Below are 19,251 nucleotides of genomic sequence, written 5' to 3'. Positions count from 1 at the left end.
AGTGGAACAGGTGTGGCTGTGAGCTGAAATACCCAGTGGAGCATCCCTGAAGCGTCTGTCCCAGGGCCTGCGGAGGAGGCAGAGGTGAAGAGTCTTAGCCGTGTGTTTTCAGCTCGTTTCTTGTATTTCTAGTCCTCAAAGGGATTTTGACAGGCTAACAGAAAACAGAGGCTTTTCTTCTGTCATTACATTTATACTATGCTGTTTTAAAATGGTTTCAGTGATGATTTGTATGGAAGGGTTGGGGGGCAGGAGGACCAAAGAAGGGTCTGTATGTCTGTTACTTACGTGCCTTTGCCTAGCTCGCTTTTGGCCCTGCCCCGGGCGGCGGGGGACTTTCGCTGCAATTTTTTTTTTTTTTCCTAAAAGATGTGCAAGGTGGGCATTAAGAGCTGCCTTAATTTCTCTGCCTGTGACGAAGTCGATCATTTACTCGGCTTCTGGCCGCCGGCCGCGGCCCGCAGCCATCGGGGCGGCGGCTCCCGCCAGGCTGACACCCCCCAAACCACCCCCCCCACCCCCGGGGGGTCCGGGCGGCGGGGGGGGCTGTCTCCTCTCGGGCAGGGGAGCCGGGGCCGTGCTCCCTCGGAACAGCAGGAGCGTTATTTGTGAGAAGGCGAGAAGCCGCTCGGCTGGCCTTTCCCCAGCGCACCCCTTCAATTAAAGGACAGCGCGCTCCGGGCCTGCCGCGGGGACGGGACGGGACGGGGTCCCGGCCCTCGGTGCCGGGGCCCGGGCCGCCCCCCCCCGCCCCTGCAGCGGCGCCGGGGTCGGCCGCCTGCCCGCTCCGCGGGGCCGGGCCGTGGGGGGCGGCGGGTGTCCCCCCCCCCGGCTCCATGTTCATATTTGGCCTCGGCCGCCGGTGCCCAGGAATTTCCCGTCATGCTCCCCGGGCGGCGGGCCCGTCACTGCGGTCCCGGGGGGCGGGCGGGGGGGGGGCCGGGGCCGCTCGCTCCCTCGGGCCTCTCCTCATGCGCGCTGCGCCGCCGCCTTTGCCTTCTTTGCCTTTGCCGCCGCTCCTCTCCGCGCTCTGCCTGGCGCTGGCGGCCGCCGCAGGAGCCGCAGGTAGGAGCCGCGGCGGGCAGCTGCCCCTCCGTCGGCCGCCGCGCCGCGGGGAGGGCGGGCCGGGGGGGCTGCGGCGGGGGCGAGGGGAGGAGCGGCCGCGGCGGCGCGGGGGGCCGGGCCGCACCTGCCGGGGCCGCGGCGGGGGCGAGGAGCGGGTCCCGGCGGAGGGCCGACCCCCGCCTCCCGCCTCCCGGGCCCTGCCGGCGGCTGGGGCCGGTGCTCGGGGCGAGCCCCCTCTCACGGAGCGAGCCCCTGAGAGGGTTGGCCCGCCCTCCGGCCCGGCCCGGCCCGGCCCGGCCGCCGCGGCGTCCCTGCGGCCGCCGCAGCGGCTGAAGCGCGGGGACCCCGGGCTCCGGGTGTCCTTGGGTGCAGCCGCCGCTTCGGGCTCGGAGACGAGGTAAATAGTTTCTGGGAGGTACAGCAAAAAGAGTCTGGCGTGGTGAGGCAGCGCTTGTCCGGGTGCGTGATCAGGTCGGCTCCGCTGCGGTCGCCTGCTCGGTAAATTGTGCTTCGTTGGTCGAAAAAGGAGCTTAAACTTCACGCAGGCTTTCAGAATTTGGTCGCTTTTCTGGAAGGGAGCGCAGTGTGCTCGCTTGCTGGGCTGGTTTTGTGTTACGCTACTGACAAACGTAGCCGATGCGAAGAACAAAGTATAATTCGTTTCTTACTGTCCCCTCTCCAAGTTAATGTAGCTGTGCTTGGTGCGTCTTCGTATTCCTGGAAATAGAAATGAGACTCAGTTAAGCTTCCTGTAATATTTGACAAACCTGCTATAAATGCTGGCTTTTCTGCTCGAGCTGAAATTCCAGTCATCGTCCCCTCAGCGTAAAGACTGCCTGAAGGCGCCGTGATCTTAAATAGGGATAACTGTTTATTAAAAATGCCAAATCTAACGATGAGTATCTACAGGTAAGGCTAGATGCCTACTGTTACCCAGCGATAAACGTCAGATCTCTGTAAGAGTTCTGGCCTTAAACACAGCTTTTAGGAAAGTAGAGCGCCTTACATTACATACGTCATGCTTTTAGTTCTAAGCTTCCCATTGTTACTATCAAAATGGTTCTGAAACTTTGCGCTCTCAAAAGATAGATGTCAGAATGAGATATCTGCAGTAGGCAGATACCTTTGTCATACCGATATGGCTTGTTTATGGCAAGCGGTCTGTAAATGGAAGAGCCAGCTCCACTCCCACTATGGCACAGTGCCATTCCTCTGAATCCAGTGTTTAATGCTTAGAATTTGTCCTGTTTATGTTCTTGCCCTCGCTGAATTAACACAAGTGCTTGCCGTCGTCTTTGCTGATGATTCCCAACTTTTTATTGCACTGCTGCATGCCTTCGCAGTTCGTCATGATTCCTCGTCTGCCAAATTTGGTTGGTAACAGTGCCCTTTAGGTCTGATTCTGGAAGTAGTTTCCATGTGGCTTGTCATCTTAATCAGATGTTTGCTCATACTTTCTAAAAGAATTGCCTGCTTTGCTGTAGACATGGCTTATTTTAGAACAGTATCTCTTAATTGTCTTTTAAATTTTACATAGGGAATTACATATGGTGAATAGTTTAACCAGAGTTACTAAATACTCCTGGAATTCTGAGATGAAAGAAGGTGGTTTTTTTGGGTTTTGTTTTTTTTTAAATAAAGTTCTGCACTGATTTCTCAAAACCACTGAAGTTAGTGGAGTTAAGCCATATATAGTTGAGTCCAGAATGTGGTTGGTTCGTCCTTTTCCTGTCTGACGTTCCGTGGATCTTTATAACACACATTTGAAAAGATCTTTTAGGAGGAAAAAAGAGTTCTATTTCTCCCCCAAAAGCACAGTCTTTAAAAATAGTGCCTTTGTATATGGCGTAATGTTTCTATATTCGGTAGCAAAGCCATATAAAGCAGTTGATGCTAGACAAAATCTTTTGACTGAATGACCTTGCTTATTTTTCCAAGTGGTGGTGGTTATACTCTCTCACAGGCATTTGGTTAATACAAATTTTTTTTTTTGTATGTACCATAAGAATTCCTTACAGCTGTTCGATAAGGGAAACTTGCACACAAGAAAGATATTTGGTCCTTTGCCCTGATGTTTATGAAGGTATGGGAGGATCTTGTTTACCTACTTACGTTTTGTCAGCTTTGTAAGATGATACTTGTTTCTCTATCATTGGACGTCCAGCCTATTTATTATATTAGAAATGCTAGAAAATGAAATTTCCCTTTTAGGTGGATTGTTAAAGGTTCTTTTGTTACTTATTTTAAAAGATGGAGGAATAGGAGGGCGAAGGGGGAGAGAAGAGATCGCTCTGTTAAGCATTTAATCTTCTTAGCCAGAAGGTTAAGAAGTCTGCCTGTCTGCATCTGACTGGCATCGCTACAAGCCAGCGATGCAGTAAAGCCATGCAATTTTGAGATAGCTCTGTTGAGCTGCATAATTAAAGTGAGTGCGTCCTCATTACAGAGCAATTCCTAAGCTACACGCAACTTTATATTAGTCATAGGTAGGGAATATGACCCTCTTTTCCCCTTTCTATTCTTTTTCTTTTTCCATTAAAAGCTGCAGTTTCGGCAGCATTTGGGCTATGAACTTAAGCTGTGGAGGCTTTAGCTGATGGGAAAGTGGGATAAACTGTCAGCCTAATTACAGCTTGGTACACCCCTGATTTGTTAAAGGGTTCCTTTAGCCAAAAGACCCCCAGAAAAATGGACCCTCAAACTCCTGGTGTATTTATGATGGTGTGTTTAGGAATTACTGTAGAATAAAGTCGGCTATGGATTTATCTTTCCCTGAGTAACTCTGAAGTTGGTATGCTTATTTTGGAACAGACTCCAAGGCTAGATGGAAATAGGGTGTTTCTTGCTCTGGAATAATCATGTCCGTACATGGAGTTACTTAGAGGCTACTTTCTCGACACAAGCCAGAGGTCTTTAAAACATAACAATAAAAGACCTGCAAGCTTTTGGGGCATTTTTTTTTTAGTGTCTCATAGAATAAGAAGTGGCTACAGGTTAACTTCACCTTCCCTCACTCTTGACGCTTCTGTAGGATTGTATTATTATGGTTTTGGGTGCTTCATTTGCCTCAGAAGGATCTTAGGTTCTCAATAAACTATTACTATGTCCTAGATTAAAAAAAAAAAAAAAAAGGCACAAAACTAAAGATTTAAGTCATCCTCTGTGGAACTTTGTGAATATATAAACAACTAGCAGTGTTTCAGAAGTCATTTCCAACCAAGCACTTAAGAAAAGGAAGGGAGCACGTATTGCATCATTAACTTCTACCAGAAGATGAAGAATGTCATTCTGGGTTTTAATGGGGATTTTTGTGTCCTTAATCTGTGAAGATGGTGATCCTTATGTTTTCTCTGAAAATAGGGTAGTAGAATTCTTTGGGAACCCCATTTGTGGTGAGGTAATTGGAAATTATAATTTATCTGCTTAGCTCCAGCCTTCTGGTTCTCATTTAGCAACCTCAGTTCCAATAGCATTATCTGAAAACCACACAATCTAGCAACTGGTCCTGGGAATAAAGAGGCTTTTCTCAGTAAGGATTTTAAGACCTGAGGAATTGAACGATACTGGCCCAAAAGAGGCAAGAGCAATGCTTAAACTTCTAAGGTGCTAACGTGGTTTTGCTGTCTTCACAGACTTAAGTTATAGTTTAGCATTGTTTTGTGATATGATTAATAGCATAAGTACTTCCTTATTTAGGCTGAGCAGTGGAAATTATCATTCCAGTAAGTTTTGCATTTAAACATGTTTCAGTTTTTGAGTGTTGCACAGACAAAAGTCTAAGGACGGGACTTCTTTAGAGCTCCCCAGTTAGCTCTTTCCTTTCAGTAGAAGCATCTGAACATCGGGATTGATGATTTCCTTGAAATGTGGGCACAGCTCAGCAAAACGTACATAGCGTGCTAAGGCATTGTTCTGTTGGGAAGTGTTACCATATCCAAGAAATCTTACGAGTAACGTCGTGCATGGCATTTGGAAGTATTTCCCCAGGGGTCTCTTTAACTCTGTGTTCTTCCAAACAGGGACAACGCCTTCGCGTTTCACCTGACGGAAAACAAATCCCTACTACCAAGGAATAACAATAGTGCTGATGGAAAGTAGCTGCCAAATGCCACCACTTTCACTCTGACCGCACAATGAAAATGGAAAAAAAAATCAACACAAGGAACCTTAGCAGCTTCCTGGGGAAGTGATCTGTGCCAGCTGTCGCCAAAAGGAAACAGCCCTGAAAGCGTTCAGTCTGGCTGAGGGATTGCCCTGTTCTTGTTCCTCTCTGTTCCCCCGTGTGCGGTTCTCGGGGAAATCCGCAGGCAAGGCTGTGCCTCCAGCTGCACGCACGGATTGCGTAGGTGATTTGAACCACCTCGAGGACCTGTGTGGCGGGTGGGCTGGGGCGAGAGCTGCGTGGATGCAGTTCATGCAGTTCAGTTCATGCAGCAGGTGTTTGATAGTGTAGTGAGCCTGGCTGTGGGTTTCCTGCAACTGGTTCAAGAGCAAGCATTGGTTTGATATAAAGTTACTGTACTCACTCAGATCAGCTAAGAAAAATGGTTGACTTTGTACAAGCAGGCTTTGCCGCCTGGGTCAGATTGTCACCATCCTGCTGCTGGGAGGAAGCTTGATACTAAACATAAAGCCAGTGCAAATCTCTCCTTACGTGTCCTGATGATGAGCAGTCACGACTTACACCCAGTTCAAGTCGAATTTGTACTAATGAGTGATCCAGCAGCGCACTGATCCAGTCTTAATGGTGCTGAAATCAAAGCTTGCAGATCAGGTTGGTTAGGCTTCTGCTCCTTCACACCAATGGCACTGTCAGTAGCCATGGCATGAGTTTGAGGGAGAGAAGGGAGTAAGACACAACAGACGCATAGGCTGCCAGCTCAGGGACAGGCAGAAAAGTTGAGGTGGATCAGCCAACTGTGTGATGTTAAAGCCCTGAGATGCAAATTCAGAAACTCCACAAATAAAGTGATTTGGGTTTTCTGTAGCTTTATCATCTCTGCTTTCCAATGGCTGCAGAAAATCAACCCCGTTGGTCAAAGCCTAGTATCTAACTGCTTGCTGTGGGAACTGTACTTCTAGACCATATCCTCATTTTTTCCTGGTTTTTTTTTAGGATTAAAATCAGTGTTTCATTAGGTCTTTTGTATATACAGTGGAAAAATACCCTGTGCTGACAGCACACCTTTTAACATCTCTTTTTGTAAGAGAAGCCAAATTGTCTGTGTACATATTTGTTCTGTGTGCTCCTGCTGTAACTTAAAAGGAAGCACATATAAGGGACAAACAAGATCTCCACCGACTTGTGAAGCAAATTAGTGGCTTACTCAGGGAGGGACCCACTGGATGCTGCTGGCTTCTAATCTTCTGCAGAACCTGGCATCCCTCATCCAAAACCACAAGGCAGCTTTGCTACTTGCCTCTGAACTTGAGAGAGGTGCTGGATTGTACCAAAGTATTTTAGTGGTTGTTGAACTGTGCTGGGAAGGATTACAACAGATACTTTGCAAGACCCTAAGACTTTGCCCGTGAAGTCCTTTAGAATGTGAAATACAGTAGCTGTCTGGCACAAAACAAGCCTTTTTTGTTGCTCTGTCACGTATGAATTACATAATAGTACATTTTTATCTAGCGACAGTCAAGTAATAACTGTGACAGTAATACAGACAGAGTAATAGCTGAGTGATGTAATGCTATTTAAGACAAGATGCAGGTTTTCAGAGCATTATCCTATCTCCACAATCAGTGTTGTAGACTAAACAAACCAAGTACTTAAGAAATTTTTGTGGGGATTTGGTTTTCTGAACCACTCTTTTTATATTTCTCCTCTGGACTTTCCTCAATTGTCTCTGTCCTGTGCCCCAAACCAGCAGGGTATTCCAGCTGATACCTCACTGCTGCTGAGGAAAGCAGATTTCTTCCCCAGCCCCTGCTATTATGTATTGTGCTTCTCTTTGTAATAAACTCCAGATTGTCATTTGCTTTTTTTTTTTTTTTAATAGTTTCACATTGTTGGCTCAATTTATTGTCACTGTAACCTTGACATCCTTTTCTGCAGTACTGCTGCTGCTCTGGTATTCTTCCTTTTGGTTTTGTGCATTTGAGGATTTCTTTTAAAGTCCAAATGTGGTTCTAGTACTTGGCTGTATTGAATTTCATCTTACTGATTTTTGACCATTTCTCCAGTTTATTAAGACCATCTTGAGTTCTGCTCAGCTCTTCAGAGTGCTTCGCACTCCTTGCAGGTTGGTGTCTCTCCAGTTTTAGTTAAGACTCCTTGCTGGGTTTTGACCCTAGTCAGTAGGAGAAGCGCTGAACAAGTGTGTTTTTTCAAGCAGCTCTGCACCCATGTTACAGGACCTTGATCCAGAAGGAGGGTGCTTTTCCAGCTTGCTCTGTCAAAAAGTATTTTATATTTGAGATCGTTTGGATTTACTGTTTTCCTCCTGCCTGCAGAATAGAAGGAAAGAAGGAAAGTACATTGGTTGATGAGGTTAGATTTTGGCAAGTCCGTCTTGGCGGCTTACTGCTTTCTAATTTTCAGTTGCCTACGGTAATTTGTTTAGTTCTCAAACTAAACTGATTGTTCAGTAATTTGTTTCAAAAGCTTTCTGGGTGTTGAATGTAGGCTTATGGCCATGTAGTTCACCAATCGGTCTTTTCTCCCTTTTTAAAAATGGACATTGTCAGCTTATTCCTGAGCTTTTGGAAAGGCAAAAGCCTTTCAAAAGTCCTCCAAGGTTCTTGCTCTTTTCTGAACGATTGCCCCAGCTTGTTTCCCAATTACTGTAGCATAGATTTCCTAACCTGTCAGAGGAGGAAGAGCAACCCCAGACAAAGGTTGCAGACACACAAGATAGCTCTGTCATCCAGGAATACAGCGATTCAATGTTAGTATGCCTAATTTCTGATAGTCAGTCTCATATTTATCCAGCTAAAGCACCTGAAGTGAGTTCCTAAGAGTGAGAAGGAAAACTTGATAGATTTTGGTAAAGTGCTCTCTCAAAAGAAAATGCAGCTTCAGCAGCTTCATTGACAAGATAGTTCATTCCAGAGCCAAGTGACTGTCGTGCTCCACTGACAACACCCATACAGAGGACTGTCTGTGTAACAGATTTCAATGGTTTGAAATGAGTCACTGCAGCTACTTCAGATGATTACCTCTGCTGTTTCTTAAAAAAAAATCACTCAAATACACTGCCATGGAAGGTCATCTGGGCAGTCAACCTGTTTCCAGCCTGATAATCTGTTGTGTGTGTTGCTTTCTTTGTATTGAGTTACAAATAGTGAAATTTGCAGATGGGCTTAACTGATCATAGCGTATGGTTTATTAATTTTCTTACTTGTTTTGCATAGCAACTACATAAAACTTCCAAACATCTAGATAAGTTCTGTCTGTGAATATCTAAGTGCACATATAAATCTAAGAGAGCGAGAATCTTTCTGCACATACATACCAATGCTATAAAAATACCGAACAAATATATCAGAATTCTAACCAGTAATTCCCGTTTCAAAAAACCTTAAGGTGGACATAGAGCTGGTACGTCCTTTGTCATTTCATTTGGATAAGGGGTGCTGAAGGCTTGCATGCTCGGCACTGAGATGTGCTGAAGCAAACCATGGGAGAACGGTCCTGAGCTGGGGACTGAGGATGCCGTGGGGGCATGGCTGAGTTGCTGAGGAATTTCTGATGTGTCAGTGAGTGGTGTGAAATGTCAGGACCAAGAGGGGAAAGAGGGACTCCCGATGTTTTTAAGAGGAGGATTTCCTTTTTTGGAGCGCGACTCCAAGTAGGACAGAAACAAACTGCATTTTGGGGCAAGGCTTAATGAAGTTCCTGACAGCAGGCTTCAGCGGGGGGGGGCTGCCTGCGGGTGCAGTGCTGCTGCCTCTGCTGAAAGAAGTGGAACAGATGTCACTTTTAAGAACAGATGATGCAAAGAAAACCTCCAAATTTATCTTAGAATATTGATCTGGATGGGAAGCTGAACTATGACGCCTTGAAACTAGCAAAAGGCTGAGGGAAGAGGAGAACGAACTTGGTGGCTGCATCGTTCCCCCCGGGACCCTCCAAACGAGACGAGCTGAACCGAGCGGTGTGCCTACCCCGTGAGCCAGCTGCACCGGCTCGGGCAGCCCTGGTGTGAGCGTCTGGGGGGGGCTCTGCGTGGGACTGCGGGGCTGCTGCCAGCCCTGGCATGAGCGTCTGGGGGGGCTCCGCATGGGGCTGCTGCCAGCGCTGGTGTGAGCGTCTGGGGGGGCTCTGTGAGGGGCTGCTGCCAGCGCTGGTGTGAGCGTCTGGGGGGGCTCTGTGAGGGGCTGCTGCCAGCGCTGGTGTGAGCGTCTGGGGGGGCTCTGTGAGGGGCTGCTGCCAGCGCTGGTGTGAGCAGGCAGGCAGCATCGCCCCTGCCCGCAGGTGGCTCACGGCCGAGGCCGTGGGAGCTGACCCTGGCGATAACTCCAGTATTAGCCCTGGTGTATGCTTGCTCTAACAGAGCAGGAGAAGATATTTATTTTTTTCTTTCCAAAGGTAAGTACTTTTCGCTGTGCGGAAAGGTTTTGCGTGGTTACTGTTGGCTGCAAGTCTAGCTGGTGGGTATGGGATGGGTATTTTTGTGTTTTGCATGTATTTAGGGCTGGGAAATGTGGACTGAAAAAAATATAAGTTTAATAAATATTTTCAGTCAATTAAAAGGGGTGAAAGAGACACCTTCTCATTCTGGACACTTGAGGGAGAATTAAAGAGCAGGGAAATAATCAAAGCAGGTTTTAAAGTAATATATTTAGCTAGAATTACTACTACTTTTGTTCATTAATTGAAAAATAGCTTTAGGATGCCTAGAGGTGCAGGTGCTTGTGTACACATCCAGTGTAAATATATTTAGCTAATTAAAAAAAAAAAAATGCTATGTTTGTGCATTTTTGAACTGCACTGGAATGAAAATTGGAATTCAGCTCACACAGATTCCAAGTAACATTTCTCATTGAAAAAAAGTTTGCCTTTGGACATTTTCTCTTCTAAGAAGGAAAAAGAGTCCTAAATAAATGTTTTTATCCCTGTAATTACCTAAATACAGGTAGGTGTACATATAATCCTGGTTATTAAATAGTGGCAGAAAATTTCATGTAAAGTTATACATTTTTTGCTAATCAACTTACTTAATTATAGCCTAACCAAGTGAAGATTCATTTTAAGAAAATGGTGTTACAGATATTTAAATAAAAGTATTTGTTAAATTAATCTACCTTGGACAGTGGTTTAAAATCAAATAACCCTTATGTTTTAATCAAATTAATTGCTGTTAGGATAGAAATAGTTTTCATTGCTCTCTCACTTTTCAGTCATTGACATTAAGTATTAACTCATCTGATTGTACTGTAAGTTCAAAGAAGATTTAAAGTGTAAAGATAAATACTCCTATTTGCTGTAGTGCCTTCTCACTTCTATTCGTAAAAATAAAAGTACATCTCTGACTAGGGAAGACTTAGGAGTTTCTGTTTTACTCGATGGAATTTTATTTTGGTATGGATTAGATGTTCTTTTTTTTTTTCAACTGCATAAAGGTTCTTTGGTTTTAGGATGGTTAATGTTACTGTTACAGTGTGTGAGCCATTCTTTTATGGTTTTTGTGCAGTATCAGAATTTTTTCACGCTGTAATTTTTTTAACTATTTTTGGATAAAAGGCTGAGGTTTTCTTGTATATTCATAAGGTTGCTCTGCATACCATCATGACACAGTCTGTATGATCAAAGGTACATTTTTAAAGAGTGCTTTTATTCTGTTGACATATGCATAGACTTCTGTGTGCTGAGGATGTTATTTGAAGGATGTTGCTTGAAGGAGAACTCAAGAGACTGTGTAGTATCTATTTTTACGAAAGGGAGATGGCTCCTCTCTGTGGTGATCAGCGGTATTGGCTTTTAGGGAAAGCCACGTAGAAAATTTCCATGTAAGGGAGACTGCTGGGGAGAGATTGGCAGCTATGATGTCTTTAACTCGAAATGCTTTGCTAGTAGCTGGGATGATAAAAAAAGAAACAACCAAGCTGAATTGGTCTGAGATGCAGTTGTGCTAGCTAACAGAGAGATCATAACTAAATATTATAAACCCCATGCTTTACTTACAAGCTTTTTCACAAAGTATGAGATGGTGCTCAGGTCTGGTTCACAGTCTGATCTAAAAATTATATTTTCTTGTGTAGTAAACTATAAAAATACAGGGAGATAATTCAGCTTTCACATCGTTTGTGCCGAAGAATTGAATGCTGAATGAAATGACACAGGCTGGTGTCTGAGTAGGATGTGGGTCTGTGTGTGTCTTTTGCACTAGAGGTTTATTTTTCTAGTAGGATGCGTGGCTTTTATAGGCATGTTATGTGCATATACATGTAGATAGATATTAGCACCAACCACTTTTTCAATTAAAAGAGTTTTAAATATCTTAAAAATCTGCTGGCCATAAACTTACTGATTATTTGTTGGTGATTTCCTATATACAATGTAATAACTCCATGGCATCTGATCCTGCATTGAGGATGCTTTAGTTTGCTGCTGTGGCAGGGAGCGTTTTTTCTTTGGGGTTTTTTATTCCCTGGTACAGGTTTTACTCTGAGAGCTCATGAAATCAGAAGCCAAAACCATGGCTGAAATCACAACTGTTTTTAGCTCTGATATGTTCAGGGTCCTTGTCTCCTTCAGTGGACTAGTAAGTGTCATTTCTACATTTACTACATAGTGCCTCATAAAAGAGGGTCATCAAATTTAACTCATCTGTGATGCTTCAGGATTCAGCTTCTCCGTGCAGCAGAAGTGACAGCTTCCTTCACACCTCCTGCCCCGCAGCCCATCTGTGCTGTGCGGGACAGGAGTGCACTCTCAGCAAACCACTGCAGGGCTGGTTTTCCTTTCTCTGATTTTAGGAATGAGTGAGGCAGTGCTCTTTTCAAAAGAATGTACTTTTTTGATGTTTAAGGTTGGAAGTCCTGCTAAGTTATACCAGTTCTCAGCTGGAGGCTTTCTCTTTGCTTCATTTTTGTAAGATATTCTACCTAAAAGAAACAGCTTGTATCATGTGTCTATTGTGTATCATCACCCAGGCAAATAAGCTTCGTAAGCTGAGGAGGAAGTCCGCTGAGTTACGGAGCACTGTGTAACACAATTTAAAAGAACTCCTATTCCAAATGATATATTTGTTTAATCTTCAAAATTAGTCCTTTTTTTCTTTGACAAGTAAAAACTAGAACAAAGTTGTTTCAGAAAAGAGGATAGAAATACCCGTTGAAGGGCTTTTGTTCACTGCTAAAAAAGAAAGGTGTATTTCACATTCTGGTAAATGAGACATGGGATTTGTCCCGAATTAAAAATAGAGAGAATAGAAAGCTTGTTAGCTCTGCTGTGTTCGTAAGCTTGACAAGGCAAATATTGGTGGAGAGGGAGGGCTATCCTCTTGTGTACCTCTATCCACAGCAGTAACCCAGAATTTTTTAAACTTTGTTTTTTTCTTTCAGTACTGAAAATGAATTCTTTATTGGCGAGCAACGCAAAAAGCTTTCAGGCTTGCCAGTAGGAATTGTTAAATTAAAAGGTTATTTCCAGAACACTTGTATCTCATCATCTGAGCACCAGAAGCAATTAATTCTTTACCACTGCACTGGAGAGGACTGCCTGGAATGGAAAAGATTAGCTATTTTTCAAGATGTTGAAAGGATTGTGATTCTCAGAAAAGACCCATTTAAGAATAGTTTATGACCATTGTAGTTATAAAGTCACTGCCGTAAAAGGAATGTGCTGTGTGTTGGCAGGCTACCAAGTCCGGGAAAATGAAAGTGCAGGTCAGTGCTATTTTAGTGCATCAGATCTGGGAGGAGCAGGAATGGAGGGGGGGAAAATCCCAATTGACCTGTATTTACTCTCCTTTGGGAAGTATTGCCAGTCATAACTATTGGGAAACAATCTGCAAATGACAGATGTGTGAGCGCTTGCAAGGCTCAGAGACTCTCTGGTTTCTGCCCTTACCCAAGGATCCTCTTTTGTCCCAGGCTTGGGGACTCCTTACTTGTCTAGTCTCTTCCTCTCCTTGGGGTCTGTCTGCTTTTTCTTGTCTCTTTGCAATTCCACTTTTCCCATTTCATCCGTTGCCCACAAGGCTTGCAGTGTCTTGTCTCTACGCTAATGAAATCTGCTTCCATTTTACAGCCCTCCCTAAAGACCAAGCCAGAGTCCCTTGAGCAAGGACCCTCTTAACTTCTGTATTACTTAAAGGAGAATTAATTAACTCCCTCCTCCCCTTGTACTCAGTGTAGCACGGATGTCCTCTTCATCCCCACTGTATGAGGCCGTGTCCTTTGGCTGTTCAGGGGGGACTGGTGCCACTGCCCTGTGGTGTGCAAATGTTAAGTAGCAAAATAAGGAGAATTGAGCCTCGCAGTTCTCTCCCGCATGGGAGCAGTTGCAGAACAGGGAGGCATTAATGCGCTTTTCCCCTTCTCGCTTGTCAGGAGGGTACAACCTTCAAAAAAACCCCTTTGTTTTGATTATCCTCTCATGTCTCGGACCTTTTTAATTTGGTCCCTGGACACACCTCTGGGCTTTAGTTACACCAGCACACCAGCCTCTTTGTTGCCAAACTGGTTTTTCACTAGCTGGAGAGGGGAGCAATGCAGTGGCCAGTTCAGCATACAATAAGGGGTGTTCCTGTAAGGGATTGTGAGCTTCCCATCTTTGGCAGCTGATGCTAGAGAGAATGTTAGCTCAGTTTGGTAACTAAATGAAAATTAAATGTAGCTTTTTGTTCTCTGCTCAGATGTAGTGTTTTATAAGTTTAAATCGTTTTTCTCTTCTGGATAACCATTCTAATACAAATGCAAACTCACAGGCATATGGAGCCCTACCCCCTTACTTAGCATATTTTTTTCTCAACAATTGAATTCAGTGAAATTACCCCGAATTGTGTGCAACAGTTTCAGAATCTGGTTTATTTTCCAAGATTTTAATGGTTATTTTATTGGAAAGATAATCAGTTTAGCCTGCACAATAATCTAAAATCTATTGTGGGAATCTCATCCCTCTTAGACGGAGGAGCAAAGTCTGGGTAATAAAGCTCAGACTAAAGGCTGCACTCCTAAAGAGATCTCTGGTTCACCTCAGTGGGAAACTTAGACGCAGCCTAAGGATGGCGTGTGGAGGGTGGTTAGTCCCTAAGGCTTTGCTTGTCACTGTGTGTCACAGAGTGGGACTCGGGGTGAGCAGGTGAGAATACACGTTCCCGCTACAGGGAGAGCAGTGCTTCCATGCTGCCTGATCCTTCCTCGTCTTCTTCTCCTGCTTGCTTCTATTTCTTTGTCTGATCTCGAGCTTTAGACTTTTCTTCTTCCTTCCCTACTCCAGCTGTTAAAATGATGAATATAGAAGATACTGCCACTGAAGCTTCCCAGCTAGAATATGAAAAAGATGCATCAGTAACGTTAATAGACTGGGCCGTATTGCCCCATTTCACAGGAGAAGGGGGTCTGGCCTGTGGGCACCGTGAGGAAGCGGTGGCACCGGGGGGGCCTCCTGCACCCCTCGAGCTTGAGCAGCCGCGGCGTGTGCCGTGCTCGCTGTGCCCGGGCAGGCGTGTGCCACCTCCAGCCCTGCTTGCTCTGCGGGCACAGGGACAACCGCTATAGTTTGTGTTGTGAACGTTGAATATACTCCTCAGTTAAGCACTTTTCTGTTTCCTCTGTAAATGATCATTCCGGTAAGTAAGGGCCATTAAAATATCTGTAGCTGGATCTGACAGTATCCTAAAGCGTATGCTAGCCAAACTGGTATTGAAAATCTCTTATGTGTTGGACTGCGTGTTCTGTATTGCAGAAGTGTTGTAGGTTTGAGTTTCTATGATAAATACACTCAGTTGCTATGGGAAGGGTTTAAGAACAAAATCCAGCATAAGAGAACGTGTAAAATTCAAGAAAGCAAAAAGGATTTGAGCTTCACTGTTTAGGCTCCTTTCTGATGGTAGTACTAACTTCAAGTTTAAAGCTTGACATTTCCTGGTTTTTCACTCAAATATTACGAGGTATGGCAGTAATTACCTCTTTTATCAGGGCACAATGTAAACTTCCTAAAAGTAGACTGGATTGCCATTCAGTTTGCACATTCCAGCACAAACAGCTATGGAGACCATGCTTTAATTGAGAGTGTTAAAAGTGAAGTGGGAATTCAGGTCTAATACTTCTGATTTCTGTGGCTGTAACTGAGAAGCTAGTATTGTATGAGGGGGAAAAACTATATGCAGACAAGCATGCAAGTTAAACGCTACAGTACTTTTGTAGACCTGGAAGGCTAACACAATTTGTTTCTTTTAGAATGTTTTATGCCTCTTCAATAAGCCTTTGAGAAGCTTATATTTATAATTACGATGTTTGGCTGCATGTTGTTAGCTGTTAATGATTAAAGTATTTTACTCTCATCAGTCTGAGCTTTTGCAAGGTATTTTAATAGCAAATCATGAATTTGTGAAGACACCTGGTTTGCTTTATCGGTGGATGTACAAGCACATGAAAATCCAGAGCCTAAAATCTCTCTTTAAAGGTGAATATCCAAAGGTTTTGTCAATTACCTTTACAATGTTGTGCTGAATGCTTCAAATACAGTACAATGCATTGAAGCATGCAGTGTCTAAAAATATAATTATAAAGCACAAATGCATATTCACAGGATGTGTGGTTGGTTGAGGGCTGAAGGCTGCCTCCTCGTCGTTCTAGCAGCCTGTTGGGAGGCCAGGACAGAAGGGATGGTTAGCCCAGGTAGTGAGGTGTATGTGTATGAGGAGAATACTTTGTGTGCTGCAGAGAGTGCTGGTTTCAGGATTGGCGATCTTCTTGGATCGGAAGGGGGAACGGGAACTCTTCCCTTCTCCTTTCTCTGATAAATAACGGGCAGTCCTCGTCCCCCTGCTGAAAAGTTTTCCTGTGCTCCAGTCTCCTGATACAGCTGGCAGCTTGGTGATGGTTATTGGATCAGACCCCATTAAACATCTCCTTATAAGCTATTGAACATTGCCTTTACCCCCACCTTAGCACACACCATGACGAACCTAAGGCATTTACTGCAAACAGTAAAGTCCCTAAAAAGTAGTAAGTGCAATGCAGGGAGCAGGAGAGACCAAGGGCTTTGGCGTTAGCAGAGAATGTGTTAAGGGAAAATGACTAGGGAGTAAGTAACTGTTTAGGTGCAGAAATCCGTGATGTACTGAAATACTTGCTCATCTGGTTCTCTCTAGGCTGCACTTTTTCTTCCTGTGGTGCCCGGTGGTTGCTCTGTTCTGTCTGCTGAGTCTGACTGGCAGCAGCTTTAGGTGAGCAAAAGCCAAATTAAAAAAATCCAAATGCTAAGGCTCGAAAAAATGTGTATATTAAATATTCCACTAAGCTTTATCAGTGAAACACTTGGCTATATATTTGATTTATGTCAAAATAAATAAATGAATAAACAAAACCTTTGCAAAACAACTGTTTGAACTTACTGCTGGACTGGAGAAACTTAACAAATATTGATTAAAATTAAACTGTTAATGTAACACTTCAGTATAGCAGACTCACAGGCCTTTAGTGTCTTCTACCTTCTGGTTGTTTGGGTTTCTCTGGTGTGGCAATATTTTTGCTCTCTGCTTTTTCCAGTGACACAGAAATTCCTGACAAGAGCCTGGCTCTCTGGCTAGTGTGTACCTGTCCCTAATTGTTTCCTGCCCTCCAAATGGGGCCAGAGACTTGGGGGAGGGAAATTGGAAAAAAAGTAGAAGCCTCATACTATTAAGGTCTCGTTACTGGGGCAAGAAAAAACCTGACTGTTCCCTTAAGAATTTGTGTTATTTTTAAATCTACTTGCAAAGGGCTAAAACTTCACATTTTTCTTTTGAGAGATGGGATTCTCATGTAAGTTTAGGAATTCTGGACTGGAGTTGTCAGGAGAAAAACTGAATACGGAAGAACTTAAACCAGTAGTGTTACCAGCTCCTGAGACCCTTGATGTTTCCCTTACGGCTCTTAAAAGCAAGATGTGATAATATCAGAATTTAATCTCTCAAGTTGTCGCTCCCCCAAAGAAATTTCTCTGGTTGCAGACAGAGGTTGAGAAAACATAACCTGAGTACGTACAAAGTTCTCCATTTCCGAAGGACAAATTTGACAGACCTCCTACATTACTTTTTAACAAATCACGTTTATTTTGGGGCCAAACTTGTGATTTCTGAATGTTTGCAATTGATAATATAGAAGCTTCTGAAAGCTGGCAGTACTTTTAACATATGCCAACATTAGGGTATCAGCATCCTAAAAGGAGGGCTTTCCTGGCGTTACAATGTGTGTCATCCTAGCAAAAGGTTCCTGAAGCCCGTCTAATGACATAGTTACTGCTATATTTGTATGATCGATATTTATAAGATTTACGAGCTACCTCTGAGCATAGTGTCCATCTTACAAGAGCCAGACAGAGGAAAGATCCATGCTGGCCTGTGTTGTGCTAGGTTAAAGAGTGAAGTGCGGTGAAGGGGCTCCAAGAGGTCTGGTGACACCGGGGGACAACTGTGGAGGAGCCAGCGGTGTCCTGGGTGTTGCAGGCAGTGCAGCAAGCAGCACGTGTTTAAAAAAACCAAACCAACCCACCAAACAACAAACCCAAGAAGTGATGTATAAAAGCATCATCCCCTTCCCTGGGTTGTGGGTTTTGCTTTGACCTCTTCATGGAGCACCTGTCCCACCAGAAAAGTGGCACGTTGCAGGGCTGTAAGAAGGATGTGGGGGGGTGACACGTCTGCGTGGTGGGAGCGCAGCGCTGCAGTACTCGCCGTGGCTCAGGCGTGCGACAGTTGTGTTAGCACGGTGCTGTCCCCAGGCCGCTCAGCCCTGGCGCTGGCGAGGTGGGGGTGCTGTGCCGGCGTGGCTAGGTTCCCTCAGGGCTGAGGCAGGTGCCTCCAGCACCCGCATGGGGTCTTTGCTTCACCTGGAAAGGTCTGGGTGTGCACGGCACGGGAGTTTAAACCACCCGCAGTGGTATTTCCAGGATGGTGTTTGCTTCCCGTGTTTCTCGTTGTGCTCTGGCTGTTCTTGTTTCATAAATCTGAGACACAAACCCGGTTCCTGAACGCCTTGAAGGCTATGGCCAAGCTTGCATCTGCTGCAGAAAGAGCAACGATCTTAACCTGTCACAGCAACGTTACCATCGCTCTCCCTCAAGCCTGTTCTCTGTACCCACGGGGTACAGAGTGGGCAGACAGGGGTGAAGCCCCTCCAAACCGCGTGTGTTAACTGTAACGAGTTTGACTTTGCTCTTCGCTTTACAAGCAGTTCTTACCGCGGTCCGTGAGCTCCCCGCAGCAGGGGTTTCGTGTGTACGGTGCCTTGCGGCAGGAGGTCCCGTCCTGCTTGAAACTACCGGGCATCGCTGGAAGGTACAGAGTAAATAAAAATGGCGATCAAAACGTCAGCAATAAAAGAATAAAATATGTTAACTGCCATAAAGTGCTTTCGTGAAGGCTCGGTTATATTTTATTGGGCTGTCGGGACTTGTATATCGCCCGAGTCCTCATGAATGCTTGAGCCTAAACCACGACGTTTTGGTGAAGGCCCGAACTACCGTTTTTCAAGACGTCGGGGTCCGTTTTGTGCTCCCCTTCCTTCCCGCTTCGACGGGGCGCTGGGCCGGCAGCTCGGGGGCTGCGCGGCGGGGAGCTGAGGCGGCGCGCCGGCTGCCCTGCGGGGCTCCGAAGGACGGGCAGGCGGCGCTCACGTCGGCAGGGTGGGCGAAGACCTGGCCGCGTGGGCACGGCGCCGTCCGCCCGCCGCTCCGGAGCCGGCCGTCGGCGCCCCGGCTCCGAAGCAGCCGGCTCCGAAGCAGCCGGCTCCGCGACGTGGCGCTGCTGACGGTTCCGGCGGGCCGGGGCCCGGCCCTCATGGCGGCCCGGGGCGGCGGCGGGGGCCGAGCGGCGGCGGGCCGCCCGCCGGCAGGGGGCGCCCGGCGCCGCGGCTGGCGGAGCGCGGCTTTGTTCGCCGGGGCGGCGGCGCTTCCGGCCGCGGGGGGCCGGGCGGCGGCGGCTGTGGCGCCGGGCGGCGCGGCGCGCGGGTCTCTTGCGGCCGGCGGTCCGCTCGGGAGGGGCTTTGCCCGGTTGTTTTTGAAGCCGCTCCGCCGCACGGAGGTGTTCC

At 45.9% G+C, this 19,251-nt stretch overlaps 1 protein-coding gene and 1 long non-coding RNA gene across 7 annotated transcripts in view; one reads left to right on the top strand and one right to left on the bottom strand.

Moving 5' to 3' along the window:
• The first annotated feature begins 857 nt into the window (after positions 1-857).
• The window catches only part of MSRB3 (methionine sulfoxide reductase B3), an 86,217-nt gene continuing 67,823 nt past the window's right edge, over positions 858-19,251 (top strand). The window contains exon 1 of one of the 6 annotated variants that reach the window (XM_052774379.1): positions 858-1,065. In XM_052774379.1, the coding sequence (XP_052630339.1) occupies positions 883-1,065 (183 nt within the window). In that variant the 5' untranslated portion in view covers positions 858-882. Of the gene's footprint in view, positions 1,066-1,367; positions 1,463-19,251 lie in introns of those variants that run through there. The other 5 variants (XM_052774376.1, XM_052774381.1, XM_052774378.1 and 2 more) reach the window with 5 other exon arrangements.
• On the bottom strand, positions 17,253-18,671 carry LOC128135435 (uncharacterized). The gene is made up of 2 exons (XR_008233084.1): positions 18,404-18,671; positions 17,253-18,226 (listed from the first exon to the last, which is right to left on the bottom strand). It is a non-coding gene; the product is annotated as an uncharacterized LOC128135435 (long non-coding RNA).

Source organism: Harpia harpyja, chromosome 23 (genome assembly GCF_026419915.1).
Source record: "Harpia harpyja isolate bHarHar1 chromosome 23, bHarHar1 primary haplotype, whole genome shotgun sequence".
Lineage (NCBI taxonomy): Eukaryota > Metazoa > Chordata > Aves > Accipitriformes > Accipitridae > Harpia > Harpia harpyja.
The sequence above is the reverse complement of the archived record's forward strand: the minus strand, read 5'-3'. Positions and strand labels throughout refer to the sequence as shown.